The sequence below is a fragment of the Trichinella spiralis genome (genome assembly GCF_000181795.1).
Source record: "Trichinella spiralis strain ISS 195 chromosome Unknown Scfld2, whole genome shotgun sequence".
Taxonomy (NCBI): Eukaryota; Metazoa; Nematoda; class Enoplea; order Trichinellida; family Trichinellidae; genus Trichinella; species Trichinella spiralis.
The window spans coordinates 6041454-6054335 of NW_003526941.1; the positions used below are offsets into that span (position 1 = coordinate 6041454).

At 34.4% G+C, this 12882-nt stretch overlaps 3 protein-coding genes across 3 annotated transcripts; all 3 read left to right on the forward strand.

The window, feature by feature from the left end:
* The first annotated feature begins 1452 nt into the window (after positions 1-1452).
* On the forward strand, positions 1453-4046 carry Tsp_05925 (WD repeat-containing protein 26). Its single transcript, XM_003380188.1, has 9 exons — positions 1453-1512; positions 1782-1975; positions 2056-2150; positions 2323-2404; positions 2572-2851; positions 2913-3032; positions 3183-3328; positions 3451-3659; positions 3760-4046. Exons 1-9 carry the CDS (start codon positions 1453-1455, stop codon positions 4044-4046), a joined length of 1473 nt encoding a protein of 490 aa, XP_003380236.1.
* A 2694-nt stretch (positions 4047-6740) lies between these two features.
* On the forward strand, positions 6741-9768 carry Tsp_05924 (sodium- and chloride-dependent GABA transporter 1). Its single transcript, XM_003380189.1, is given in 13 exon segments — positions 6741-6819; positions 6878-7012; positions 7090-7233; positions 7293-7446; positions 7505-7637; positions 7700-7864; positions 7899-8002; positions 8232-8412; positions 8822-8907; positions 8918-9059; positions 9121-9255; positions 9348-9434; positions 9661-9768. The coding sequence occupies 13 exon segments, from the start codon at positions 6741-6743 to the stop codon at positions 9766-9768; spliced, it is 1653 nt and encodes a 550-aa protein (XP_003380237.1).
* Positions 9769-9880: 112 nt separating this feature from the next.
* Positions 9881-10688, forward strand: Tsp_05923 (putative sodium- and chloride-dependent glycine transporter 1). The gene is made up of 4 exons (XM_003380190.1): positions 9881-9959; positions 10055-10254; positions 10330-10497; positions 10563-10688. Exons 1-4 carry the CDS (start codon positions 9881-9883, stop codon positions 10686-10688), a joined length of 573 nt encoding a protein of 190 aa, XP_003380238.1.
* The last annotated feature ends 2194 nt before the right edge of the window (positions 10689-12882 follow it).

Genomic DNA, 12882 nt, shown 5'->3' on the forward strand with positions numbered 1-12882 from the left:
TTTGTTGATTCGCTATCCAGGCTGTTTCTGCTTGTTAAAAATGATTGGAAAATTGGGTGTGGTAGTGGCGTTTTTGCTGCTTTTAGCGTCGTGGAACTTGTCAACAACTTTTTGCGCATATTTTAAAGTTCAGTTGGTCAGTTTTGATTCGGCCTGTTTTGCGGTTTTGAACATCAGCAATGGAAAATGCTGTAAACTGACGTGGACATGACTTCCCGATTTTTGTAGCACTATTTTATTGTTTGATGATCTTGTTTTCCACAAACTGGGCACGCAGAATGCCGTAACATTGCGTGATGATTATTTATTTTATTATATATAATAATATATGCATATATACATATATATATAATACAACGAGCAAAACGCGGGCGGATGTTGTTTTTTTTTTCTCCATCTTTCTTTGATAAAATTGAAATGGTCAGTTGCATATGTAGCATCTAAAATGTTTTGTTAAATACAGTGAGGAAGAAGTATGTAAAAGTTAATTTGTTTTTTGCTTTTAAATGAGAGGAAATTTATAATTTTTCACTATTTTTATACTATCATTGATGATAATGCATTTTATGATTTGATTGCATAATTAATTACTACTTATGTTTGTTATTTGTTTCTTCATTGGTCAGCATGATTGCAACTATGCAATATATATATATATATATATATATATATATATATATATATATATATATATATAGAAAGAGAGGGAACAGTTGTTATTCGCTGCTCCTGTTGCCGCTTAGTACGCGAGGCGACAAGCTAGCATTGGCGCTATTTGCTATTGTTGATGCTGTTTACGGCTACAATTGTGTTGCTTTTCACACATCGTGACCGTAGTCGGTTGAACAATAACTAATAAATAAATAGCAAATCAATAGCGATTCTCTTTTAACAGATACTTGAAAGTTGACATTATTTATATGACAATATTTAATGTTGTTAATTTGTAAATTGATAATTGATTTTAAAATGCAAAGTTGAAAATTTTGTTAAACAATACTTTTGAATTGATTTTGTTTTCTTCACTGTTGTAATCTAGTAATGATAGAGAATTGTAGAAAAAAGAAATTATAAAATTAGGAGAAATCACACATGATGATGAACTGATGCATGCAGATAGAGATTATGCTTCAAAAATTAGGACAGATCAATGTAGAAATTCAAATTAAATGGGCAATCTTGACATTATTGATAGATAATATAGATATGTTATGATTATGATCGCAATTGCGATTATGACAGATATGTTTTCATTGAAACAAAATTTGTAGAGTAAATACGTATATGTATATTATTCGTATAAATAGCAGCAGCAGCAGCAGCTTGGGATTGTTTGTTGTTATTAATTAATGTTTAGTGAATGAAACATTTGCACATTTGTTGTAGTTTATTTATTTGGTTTGCAATTTTAGTGAAACGGTGAAAGTTCTTTCTCTGGAATCAGGATGTTCTATGGAAAATCCTCTTGCGACCAAACTGCGAGAATATGTTTTCAGAGGACACTGGAATAGGGTAGGTAATTTTGATTGATATTTGTTCGTGCTTAATTGATTGCATAATTTTTTCCTCTTTGTATGTTGTGAATAATTTTAAAAGTTGCAATTTGTATATTTTTAAAAAGTTATTAGTTTTACAATTTTTAAAAATTTGACAGAAATATATAATAAATGTTTATAAAAAGTAAAGACAGTCATTATTGGGAAAAATAAAGAAGCAGAATTGTAGTAGTAGTAATAGTTGTTGTGTTGTTGTTTGCTGAGCTTCATGTTTGCATTTTGAAGGCGTTGAGAACGTTGTACGATTTGAAAGTATTTATTGAAAAAGAAGAAGACTTTGTTGAAATGCAATTCATGTTGCTGCAGCAAAAATTCTTAAGCCTTGTAGAAAAGGGGCGTGTTCTTCACGCGTTGAAACTTCTTCGCGATAAAATGTCAATTTTGAAAGTTGATCGTGCGAAATTGAACGCTCTGAGTTAGTAAGTGCTTTGATTTTAATAAATGCGAAAGTTTTCATTTTTAATTTTTTTTCATTAATCAAAATTGTATATACATCTAGCTTTGTTATGGCTAATAGCGCTGACGTGGTTAAGCATCCTGATTATACTGGTGGATCTGTCAGCGCTCGAGAAAATCTCATGAATGAATTGCAGAGTGAGTGAAAACGCACAGCTAACAGCGACAAAATTGATAATAATGGAAAAAAATACTAAAAATATGAAATGTCTACGATTATTATTTTTTTTGTTTTGTTGCCTCTTTTGTAGTGTTATAATATCTGTCATAGTATTATAGTACGATTTTCGATTAATTCTTTTTATTGTAGATTTTCTTCCGACTACTTTAATGTTACCTCCGCAGCGTTTGCAATCACTGATCAAGCAGTCACTGGAGTTGCAAAGACTCAGGTGCAGATTTCACAACAGGAGAGACACGTCCCCCTGCTTAGATATATCTAATAATTCTCTGCTGTCAGACCACACTTGCAAAAAGTTTGTTTAAACACAATTTTATTCGCACGCACTCATATTATATCTATGTGTTTGTATAATAATATTGGTCACTTGATTTACAGGACCGATTTTCCGTGTCAAACGGTTCAAGTTTTGCTGGACCATTGCGACGAAGTATGGTACTGTCAGTTTTCGCATGCTGGTAAATTGTTAGCCACGGGATCAAAGGAAGGCGTCATTTACATTTGGGATGTCAATCTGAGCTCTAGGAGTGTAACGAAAAAGTTCACCTTGGATGGGCATTCTTTTGGTGCTGCATACTTTGTGTTTTCACCAAATGACAAATATCTGGCTTGTGTAGGTCCTGAAGATAGTCCAGATTTGTGGATTTGGGATACGGAAGTTGGTTGAATTTGTTCTAGTCTTGTCAGTGTATTCATTATTTAAAAATTGTGAATTGTAGACTGGTATTCTTCGGATCAAGATTACACACTCGCCAGATGACAGTATCAGCTGTGTTTCTTGGCATCCCGATGGTACTAAAGTTGTTTGCGGTGGAACCAAAGGTCAATTTTATCAATGTGTGAGTTGTTTCGCTTTAATTCTTTTAAATTATTATTATTATTTATTATTAATTTTGTGAGCAACGATAGAGGTTGTCCATGTAGTTTGAAAAATTTGTTAGTGGGTTTGTTTGTTTGTTTTTTTTTAATAAATAAGAAATATTTTGCAGGATTTGGAAGGAACTGTTGTGGATTCTTGGGAAGGCGTTCGAGTGCGATCTATTCAGTACAGGAAAGACGGTCGTACTGTTTTAGCCGCCGACACGCATCATCGAATTCGCAGCTACTGCTTCGATGATCTCACAGATAAAACAGTGTAAGTTTTTTTTTTCATAAATTTGTTGACGATGTTTTTTACTTTGATGTTTATCATCACTTGCATATTTGACTTTGCATAGACTATAATTAGAGAAAACGAACCGTTTATTTATTGTTTAGAATAAAAGAGGACCATTCTTTAATGCATTTCTCTATTGACAAGTCAGAGCATTTTGCCTTATGCAGCGTTGCTAATCAGGGGGTGCATTTATGGGACCTCGAAAGTGGATCACTTGTACGCCGCTACCGAGGTGTCGTTCAGGGCTATTTTAACATATTCAGCTGCTTTGGAGGTGTGGATGAAAAATACGTTGCCAGTGGAAGTGAAGGTAATTTTAAATTATTCCATTTACTGAGGTCTCAGAGTTTAGTTTGCACAGAATGAGCATGAATTTTCTTTTCTTTTTTTTTTCGTTTTCTTTTTAACAGTGGGCAAAGTGTACATTTGGCATAGAGACGAAGAGGCTCCAGTTGTGGTTCTGAGTGGCCATTCGAGCGTTGTGAACGCGGTTTCGTGGAATCCAGCGGAACCGTCATTGTTGGCTTCATGCAGTGATGACGGAAGCGTCCGAATTTGGGGTCCTCACGAGTGCTGTTCCAATCCGGAGTCGTGCAGTTTATGCCGTGTTGGTATTGCAGAAGATGACAATGAAGTTCTTGTAGGGGGGGAGGAGATGGAAAAAAGTGAAAAAGAAGAAGACGATGAAGCCGCTTAGCAGCTATTTGTCTTCGAAGCTTCGTTGTTCATTTTTTTTTCTGCTGTATTTTCTCTCTCTCTCCAACAAAACACCATCCCCCTCTTTCTCTTTCTTGAACTTATTTTCTTTTTTCTTTTCATTTCATTTTTTGATCTGATAACAACAGGAAGTAATTTGAAATTTTTGTCTCTTGGAATGGTATTTCAAATTATTTTTTCTATAAAATAATTTTTGAAAGCCATTTTCTGAATGTGTAGGTAATGATAATAATAATTATTATTATTATTATCATTTTTTGGCAGAATTGCCATCCTGGCGCTGCTGCTACTGCTACTATTACTACTACTGCGTAAACGCTCTCTCCCTTTCTGCACGTTTGTTGTAGTTTACTGTTTGTTTCCTTATGCACATTGAAGCGCTCTGGAAAGCGATTATGATAGAAGAAAAAAGAAATACGGTACTGATCGGTTGACGACAACACACTAGGCGCGGCATTCGTTGTACAGTGTGGATCGTATCTACTACATCCCATCCCACTCCTCATCTCTTTGCAAGCAGTTGTTCTGTCAAATTTTTTTTTATTGAACACTGTTTTCCACTTTTGTTTTATTTACCATTTTTTTCATTTTTTAAAACTCATATTTGCTTATTATTTACTTTTTTTCAATTTCACTGATTTAGGCAGGCTTTTCAGCCGAGATTGGTTTGGCTGAAGATCAATTCTCTGGACATTTTGCCCAAAAAATTTAATTTTTTTTAAAAGGTAAAATAAAAAAGAGATTTTTCATTTGAAGTTTATTTTCAGTTTGGCTTCTCGCAACTTTAGTAGCAGTATGGTAATTTTCTTTTTGTATTGTTTTGCTCGTGAAATCCTTGGGCAGATTTTTTGTTTTTTTTTCTTTTGAAATACACGTCAAATCAAAGTACACTGCGCACAGTAAGCAGTAATCAGTTGCAGACGTTTTGTTAATTTTAAATTAATTTGTGACTGTTTTCTTTTTTTTTAAACATTTTGTACGATAATGGTCGTTTTTCAGAAATTCATTAGCAGATCTTGATCTTGATCTTAATTTTAAAGCATCACTTTTTGAAATGATGAGTTTGAAGTCAGTTTTTGGAAAAGGGAAAAATCGACGAAATGGCAGTAAAAACAGCAACAGCAGCAGCAGCAGCAGCAGCAGGTATTTATTTAATCAAATGTGCTCTTTTCTCTTGTTGTTGCTAGTGTTGCTTGAAAAATGCATTTTCCACTTAATATACATATATAACGTTTCTCATGTTGAGTAATTCTCTAAGGACAGTCGGTATGTTCAGAGCTTTATATTCCAGTAGAAATGACCGTATAATTTTATTTTTCATCAGTATCTGGTTTTATACTGGTATTTATTAATTAGGTTTTAGTTCAGTTGTTTGATTTATGCATCATTATGAATTTAACGGTTTTTTGTTTTCAATTCGTGAGCTTGCTAAAAGTGTTTACATATTTGCAAGATGAAGTGTTTAATAACTTGTTCAGTGGCAAAAAAAACCAGCTCGATGGTAAATCTCTTTTGTACATTCACAATAAGCACTGCAGTAAATAAATTGAAAATTGAAAACATTTAGCTTTTCAATGAATCATTTCATATGCAATTAGCAATACACGATACTTGCTTTTCAAATGACGTCACGGTTTCAAATGGAAAAGTAATTATTTTCAATTATATAAACCGTATCATGTAATGTCCTGTTTTTAATAATTGAAAAATTTTTTTCAAATCCTACCAATAGCAGCAAATGATAAATATTTGCAAGCGCATCGTTGTGAATGAATTTCACATGTATGAATAATAACTTTCAGTTGATGGATAATATGATGTTCACAAAATGAAAACTTTTATTTCTCGTGTTATTTCTGTTCAATTTTTGTATCTGTTCAGCAGCAAGCATGCTAATTTGAAAAATAACATTTCGATCATTTGAAAGTGAATTATTACGTTATTGAAAAGTGATAAATTGCAGGGTAGACTTTTTTTTCATGGAACAACAAATTTCCAAAATTGAAAGCAATTTAAATGTAAACAAGATAATGTCCGGAAACGGTAATCAACACGTATAACAAACAATCATTTTCTCGTGTACATTTGTGCAGTTGCATGATTTACAATTCGGACAGAGCATTTCCGAAGGGACTTTTGTTTAATTCGAACGTTAGTTATTCATAAAGGGTTTTTTTTTGCTTTCACAAATCCATGAATAATACTATGTTTTTTCAACAGCATATTTTGATCTTCGATCAAAATTGTAATCAGAAATTTGCATTCACAGTACGACTGACTGATATTGTTGATTTTTTATTTGAAAATTATTCTGCTGATTTTGTCTGTGTGGTGCGTGAAAGTGGGTGGTGATCCGTGAACATGACAAAATTTCCGCTCCTGCCATTCCCGCTTTTTGCTGACGTTTCCAAAGACAGGATTTTCCCCATCACGTCAGCTTAAATTGGAACACAATGAGCTGTCAAAAGTGGCATCGCAAGCGTCCTCTGACGTACGGTACATTTTTATGGGGTTGACTGAAGCGTTGGACATACTTTAAGGCCGTGCTTGGCTGGCCGAAAAGCATTCTATTTTCCTTTCCAGCAACATCCTCAATCTGTGGTCAATGGTGGATAAGGTCCGTTCTCCCAACGAAGTCAAGGACAAAGAGAAATGGGCGTCCAAGACTGAATTTATGCTCTCATGTCTCGGCTTTGCCGTTGGCTTGGGCAACATATGGCGTTTTCCGTATTTGTGCGGCCGAAATGGCGGAGGTCGTCCAATTTGCATTTTATCTGCATAAATGAAAAAAATTAAATTCTTTTTTTACAGCTGCCTTTCTGTTAATTTTCATAATATTCATCATCTTTGGCGGTGTGCCGATGGCGCTGTTGGAACTTGGCTTGGGCCAGTATTCATCTTTGGCGTCACATCAACTGTTTGAAGCTTTTTGTCCTCTATTTTCAGGTATTGTAAGCTAACAAAAAGCGCATAATACTAATAATATTCAAATTTCTCTCTTCCTGTCGTGCATGTATTTCCAGGTCTTGGCTACGTGATGATTTTAACTTCATTTCTGACATCACTGTATTACAATGTTGTTATTGCTTGGGCAATTTATTATTTTGCCGCATCATTTTCCAGTCAGCTACCTTGGAAAACTTGCAATAATCCGTGGAATACTATAGGTTCGTGTGACTTTGACTTTTGCCTTTTGTACAGTTTAATTTTTAAGTGATATTTCTAGCTTGTTACGATAAATCGATGGATGAATTTTGTACGCAACTGAATCTTACCTATTGGAAGGGTCAGTGTTGGAATAATACCGCTGATCATGAGCAACAATTCGATGCAGTGGTCAACTGGTCAGAACGAACAAATCCAGCGCAAGAATACTTTGAGTTGGTTTCCGTATTGTTTTCAGTGTTCTTTCGCTTTATTTGAATAATTTTCTCTTAGCAACAATGTATTACATCTGAGCAAAGGTATCGATCATTTGGGTGGTCTGAGCTTAGAGTTGTCGATGTGCTTGCTGGCAGCTTGGGTTTTAGTATTTGCAATCTTGATCAAAGGTGTTCGATCAGCTGGAAAGGTTGTTCATTTACAGTGAATATTATTGTTTTTTTGTTTGTTGCATATATTCACATGATATAGGTGATTTATTTCACCGCTACCGTGCCGTATATGCTGCTGCTGGCTTTGTTGGTACGCGGTGCAACACTGCCGAACGCCATAGAAGGAATCAAATTTTTCATCATACCAGACTTCAGCCGCCTCGCTGATTCGGCGGTGGGTGGGATGGAATTGCAAATGTTAGTAGTTTTTATACTTGGAAACGAATTCCATTTTGAAGGTCTGGGGCGATGCAGCTGTGCAAGTGTTCTTTTCGATGAGCGTCGGAGCCGGGGGCTTGACCACACTTTCCAGTTACAACGAGCTGGATAACAACATTTTCAGGTAGGATTTCGCTTTTTTTTCCTCTTATTACTCACTAGCATATGAATAGTTGAAATTCAAAATTGTCTTCAAATTTTGAAAACAATTTTCCAATTTTTCTCTATCAATCTATACTGGTGGTATGGACGTGTGCAGAATTTGTAAAAAAATTTGTTTTTTCAAATTATTATTCTTGTTCTTGTTTATTCTATTTGACCGGAAAGTTAAACCGTGATCAAAAATTTATCAGACAAGCTTATTTATTTGACTTGCCCATTATTGAAACGTTGAGCTTGTTTGTTCTGCTTGCCAACTTTGTTTTCGGCTGTTTGATGCTGCAAAATGGGAAGGCTCATGACGCAATGCATGGTTCAGCATCAACTAATGCAACAACTTCCTTCCGGCAACACTTTCCAAATGCTATTGTTGTTGTTTGTTATTTTGTATTTATTTGTTTTTTGGTTTGGCTTTTAATTTGACAAGCTTCTCTGATGACATCTCGTCGTCTGGTATCGTCGAAAAAGCAAAACAGAAAAAAACAAAGCGATAGAAAATGCAGTACCTTTTTTTTGTTGATCAGATAAAATTATACCAAACATAATAATTAAATTTGACGAATTGTATTCGATTATCGAGGGGATGCATTTTAAGAATTGAAACGAAATTATTATTACATTAAATGAAACATTTTTATATAATTGGCATATTTAATAAAAAATATTATTATTATTATCAATTTTATGTGCTTGTATTTTTTTCATTAATATAATAAATTAAGTTTTATTCTTTTCAAACATTGTTGAACTTTAGTTTTTCTTCCATTTTTTATTCTATTTTCAGGGATACTTTTGTAATTACGCTTGGCAACATATTTACAAGCTTGCTTTCCGGCTTTGTTGTGTTCAGCATATTAGGCTTTATGGCCGGTGAATTCAGACAATCGGTCGAGTCTGTTGCAACAGCCGGTCCTGGTCTGCTGTTTGTCACTTATCCATACGCGCTGACTCATCTACCGTTGTCGCCCGTTTGGTCAGCTTTGTTTTTTTTCACCGTAATTTTGATGGGAATTGATTCACAGGTACAGATAGAATGTGTTGGATCGCTTCTTTGGATTTTAACTTTGAGACTGTTTTTTTCAGATTGTGCTCGTCGAGGTGGTAATTACCGCGTTCAAGGATCAATATCCGAAACTTCGAGAACCGAAAATTCGTGTCTGCGCAGTTGCTTGCACTTGCGCCATTTCTTATCTCATCGGGTTGTTGATGTGCACAGGAGTGATAAGATTTTTTTTTGTTTTATTCTACACTTTTCGAATAAAAATAAAAATAACAAGCTATCATTTAATGGCTGTTGAATATGATTGTAGGGTGGTGCGTATATTTTGAACTTGCTCGACACGTTTGCAGGCGGCTGGCCGCTCCTTCTGCAGTGTCTTTTGGAAGTCATAATTGTGGTATATATTTATGGTAAACAAACTGAACCTTATTTTTTTTTGTTTTGTAATTTTTATATTGTTCCATTGTTCGTTTGAAAGAGTACACAATCACTGCCTTCACTTTCAATCCTGTACAAAATATAATATGATACTCGTCATCATATGTGACCATAAATTGAATCGACATCAGTCATTGTTATCAGTTGAACGCCGATTGTGGTAATAAGTGAAAATATTTTCACAGCTACCGACTGGATGTCGTTTTGATTGTTTTTCTGAACTGACGCGCAGTTCTCATGACGGGATATGTCACCAAATGGTCGAAGCACTGGTTTCATTGTTCTGCTTGTAAGCAAATCAAACCTGTTGTTTTGACAACCAAAGCGATGAAATCGATCACAACTTTCCATCATATCTATTGCTATCTTTCTTGCGAAACAATTTCGACTTATTCGTCAAACAAAATGTGGGCGCAGTCAATACGGTTCAGCGTACATATTGTGGCAGTTGATTGTGATTGGATCGATGGGAATTTCACATCACGTATCCAATGATAATATAGTTTGACAAACTCTTTTATTAAAAATAATTTTCACAAAAAATTTTTTAAAATCCCATTCTAATTATTTTCTTCTAAGACTGTGAAAGCCAAAACGCAGAAAATTATAATACTCTGTCGTTACTGAAACCAACGTTTGTTGCAGGATTGGAAAAATATGCACATCTGTACCGATACATGCTTGGCGAGCCTAGTAGAAAATTTTGGAAATTTCTCGGATATCCAATTAACAAATTTTACACGTTGTGCTGGGCATATCTGACACCGTTGTGTTTGGTGGTCAGCATAAATAATACTAATTATTCCAGTTCAAAATTAATCTATTATTATGCGTAATTTTATCTTCTTTAATAGGTTGTACTGGTGTTCAACTTCTCTGAATACACAATCACCAGCTACGGAAATTACATCTATCCATTGTGGGCAGAAGTTATTGGTTGGCTGATTGCATTTGGCTCTTGTCTACCGGCCGTGATTGTGGCACTTTACAAAGTAATCGTTATTGTCACCACCGGATCTAAGGTATCATTTACAAATTACATGTTCTTTGAATGGTTTTTTTCTTATTTAATAAAATTAAATTACAGGAGACGATCAAACTGCGTCTACGCAATCAGCTGACCAGTACAGAAAGGTGGGATCAGAATCGAAAGATTCTGGAAACGTCCAATGCAGACGAATTGCAAACAGTTGAAACTAAGATGAAATTTTAATTTAATTCCATTTTTTCCATAATGCAAAAATATAAGATTACTTTCTTCTTCTTCTGACGTCACTAAATTATGTTCATTTAAATTTTATCTTCGACGTTACAAGCAATCTATAGTAACCACCCGTTCTTATAACAGCCGTAAAACTGTTAAATGTAAAATCAGTTCCTTCCTCGGAGCATTGTAAAGCGTTCGTTCTTCAGGACAGCATCATTTTCCAATCATTTGTGAAGGTAAATTCTAAAAACAACACCAAAACTGTCTATTGTTTACAACTGCTTTTATATGATTTTGCAAAGTTCAATTTCTTGTTCTTGGTCAAACTGCTTTTCTTTGCTTGTCCTTGTGCTACACACTACAGCACAAGCTTTATTAAATTTCCAAGTTCAAATAAGCCACATTTGACTTTGGACAATTTATTAAAACTTTGCAATAATATTTCATTTCCTACTAGCCAACACCGTTAGCTGTCTCTGTTATCTGAATTCAAATAGCTTCTCGGCCATTCACATGAACAATATCGGAACAATTGCGCCATCAGAAAGAAATACTGCCGACAAAATTGTGGCTGATTTATTTGCATGATTGCAGGTGATATGCAAATTTTCACTTTATGAAATTTGTATGCAAATCAGTTTCCTTGATGAGCATACGATTAATGATGAAGCACTGGATCCTAAATAAGAAATGTAGTTTCAGGGACGATTCAATTGCCGGTAAGAAATACAAAGTTTTGTTTTATAGAAAAATATCTAAATAATCAGCGTACATGGCATGTAATTTTCACGCATATTTTCTATATCGTCATCAGTTGTGCAAACTTATTTAAACGTATTTTTTCAGTCATTTATGAATTACTGATTATTCAACGTGCACTGTTTTTCTCAACGACTCAGCAGTAGCGACAAGGATAACAAGTAAATACTCTATTTCAGAATGTATTTCAAATTGATCTGTTTTAGGGGATTCAGAAATTCAGCTTGAAACAAAATAACTAACAAATCCATAAACAATTATACACAAACATTCATTTAAATCAAAGTAAAACAACAGAAAAAATGAAAAGGTATTTAGATTAACGAAGATCAAGAAGTTTCCAATAAGCATTCATGAATCAAAAGGGTCACTGTTCCACATTCTACATACAATAAATACTTTATTAAATTTCAATGAAATCGTAATAACGTTTAGCACTTAGTAAAGTTTAGCATAATGTTTACATACCATTACGCTATAACTGGGCAAATATGAATTTACGTCACCAAAGGCAAGTTCATATTATTCTAATTCCTCAAGCTTGACACACTTTTCAAAGGATCATATTCATAGTTATTCATAGTCTTCATAGTAATATGTGTGAAAATCATCGGTCAAGAAACGCCATAAAGTGTCCGCTTCGATATCATCGACAGTTAAGAGGTAAGTCATTTGTACAATTGTACTAACGTTCTTCGTATGAATCCCATCCTTTCATTTTGACTAATTCTTATTTAAGACGCACATTTAATTAAAGAAATTGCGTTTAAGAAATTTCAAAATTTAAGGATGCTATATGCCATAAGGAAAAATCAGGAACAAATTTCATCTCCACCATACACTTCTCTTTGCTCGTTCATTTGAAGACTTGCCATAAATTTTCACAAACCTGTTATTTTTTCATTTCATTTCATTTTGTATACGTCATTTCTTATCATTCCGTTCAAACTAATATCGCATTTTTCTGTCATCGCCAATTTGAGAAAAGTGGCGAAATCGTTTTTGTCGAAATATCTACCTTTGTTAAATCGCGAATGATCACAGTGACAAATCATAAGTGTTATGGAAAGTTTCAGCTAAAACGCAGGGTAAATTTGGAATAAATGGCCTCTAAAGTTAGGGCATTGCGCCTATATTAATACATAGGAAAGATGCACATCTATAACTTCCCCCACACGGAACTGGAATGCGTGATTTTAAGCGAACGCAACCTTTTTGACATTTGAGTAAATTTAGCATTCAAACTGTGTTACCATATGCAACATTTTACTTTTTTGGACAAATTAGAACGTTCTAGAAAGTCCCATGGCAAACTAACACGAACTTGTTGAATAAACGGTATCTAAAATTTGCATGCACCTATCTTAATACACGGGATAGCAGCCCATTTGGAAATCTCTAGCACGGCTCCAGATGGTTGAAGTTTGGTATAAGAAACGTT

Bases quoted from the DNA above. Each gene is read 5' to 3' on its own strand.
- Tsp_05924 (XM_003380189.1), top strand. From the start codon at position 6,741: ATGCTCTCATGTCTCGGCTTTGCCGTTGGCTTGGGCAACATATGGCGT. The intron at 7,865-7,898 runs GTTTTTATACTT...TCCATTTTGAAG, and splicing joins TGGAATTGCAAATGTTAGTA to GTCTGGGGCGATGCAGCTGT. The intron at 9,060-9,120 runs GTACAGATAGAA...TGTTTTTTTCAG, and splicing joins TGATGGGAATTGATTCACAG to ATTGTGCTCGTCGAGGTGGT.
- Tsp_05923 (XM_003380190.1), top strand. From the start codon at position 9,881: ATGTGGGCGCAGTCAATACGGTTCAGCGTACATATTGTGGCAGTTGAT. The intron at 9,960-10,054 runs GTATCCAATGAT...TTTTCTTCTAAG, and splicing joins CGATGGGAATTTCACATCAC to ACTGTGAAAGCCAAAACGCA. The intron at 10,498-10,562 runs GTATCATTTACA...ATTAAATTACAG, and splicing joins TTGTCACCACCGGATCTAAG to GAGACGATCAAACTGCGTCT.
- Tsp_05925 (XM_003380188.1), top strand. From the start codon at position 1,453: ATGGAAAATCCTCTTGCGACCAAACTGCGAGAATATGTTTTCAGAGGA. The intron at 1,513-1,781 runs GTAGGTAATTTT...TGCATTTTGAAG, and splicing joins TCAGAGGACACTGGAATAGG to GCGTTGAGAACGTTGTACGA. The intron at 2,151-2,322 runs GTGAGTGAAAAC...TTTTTATTGTAG, and splicing joins TCTCATGAATGAATTGCAGA to ATTTTCTTCCGACTACTTTA.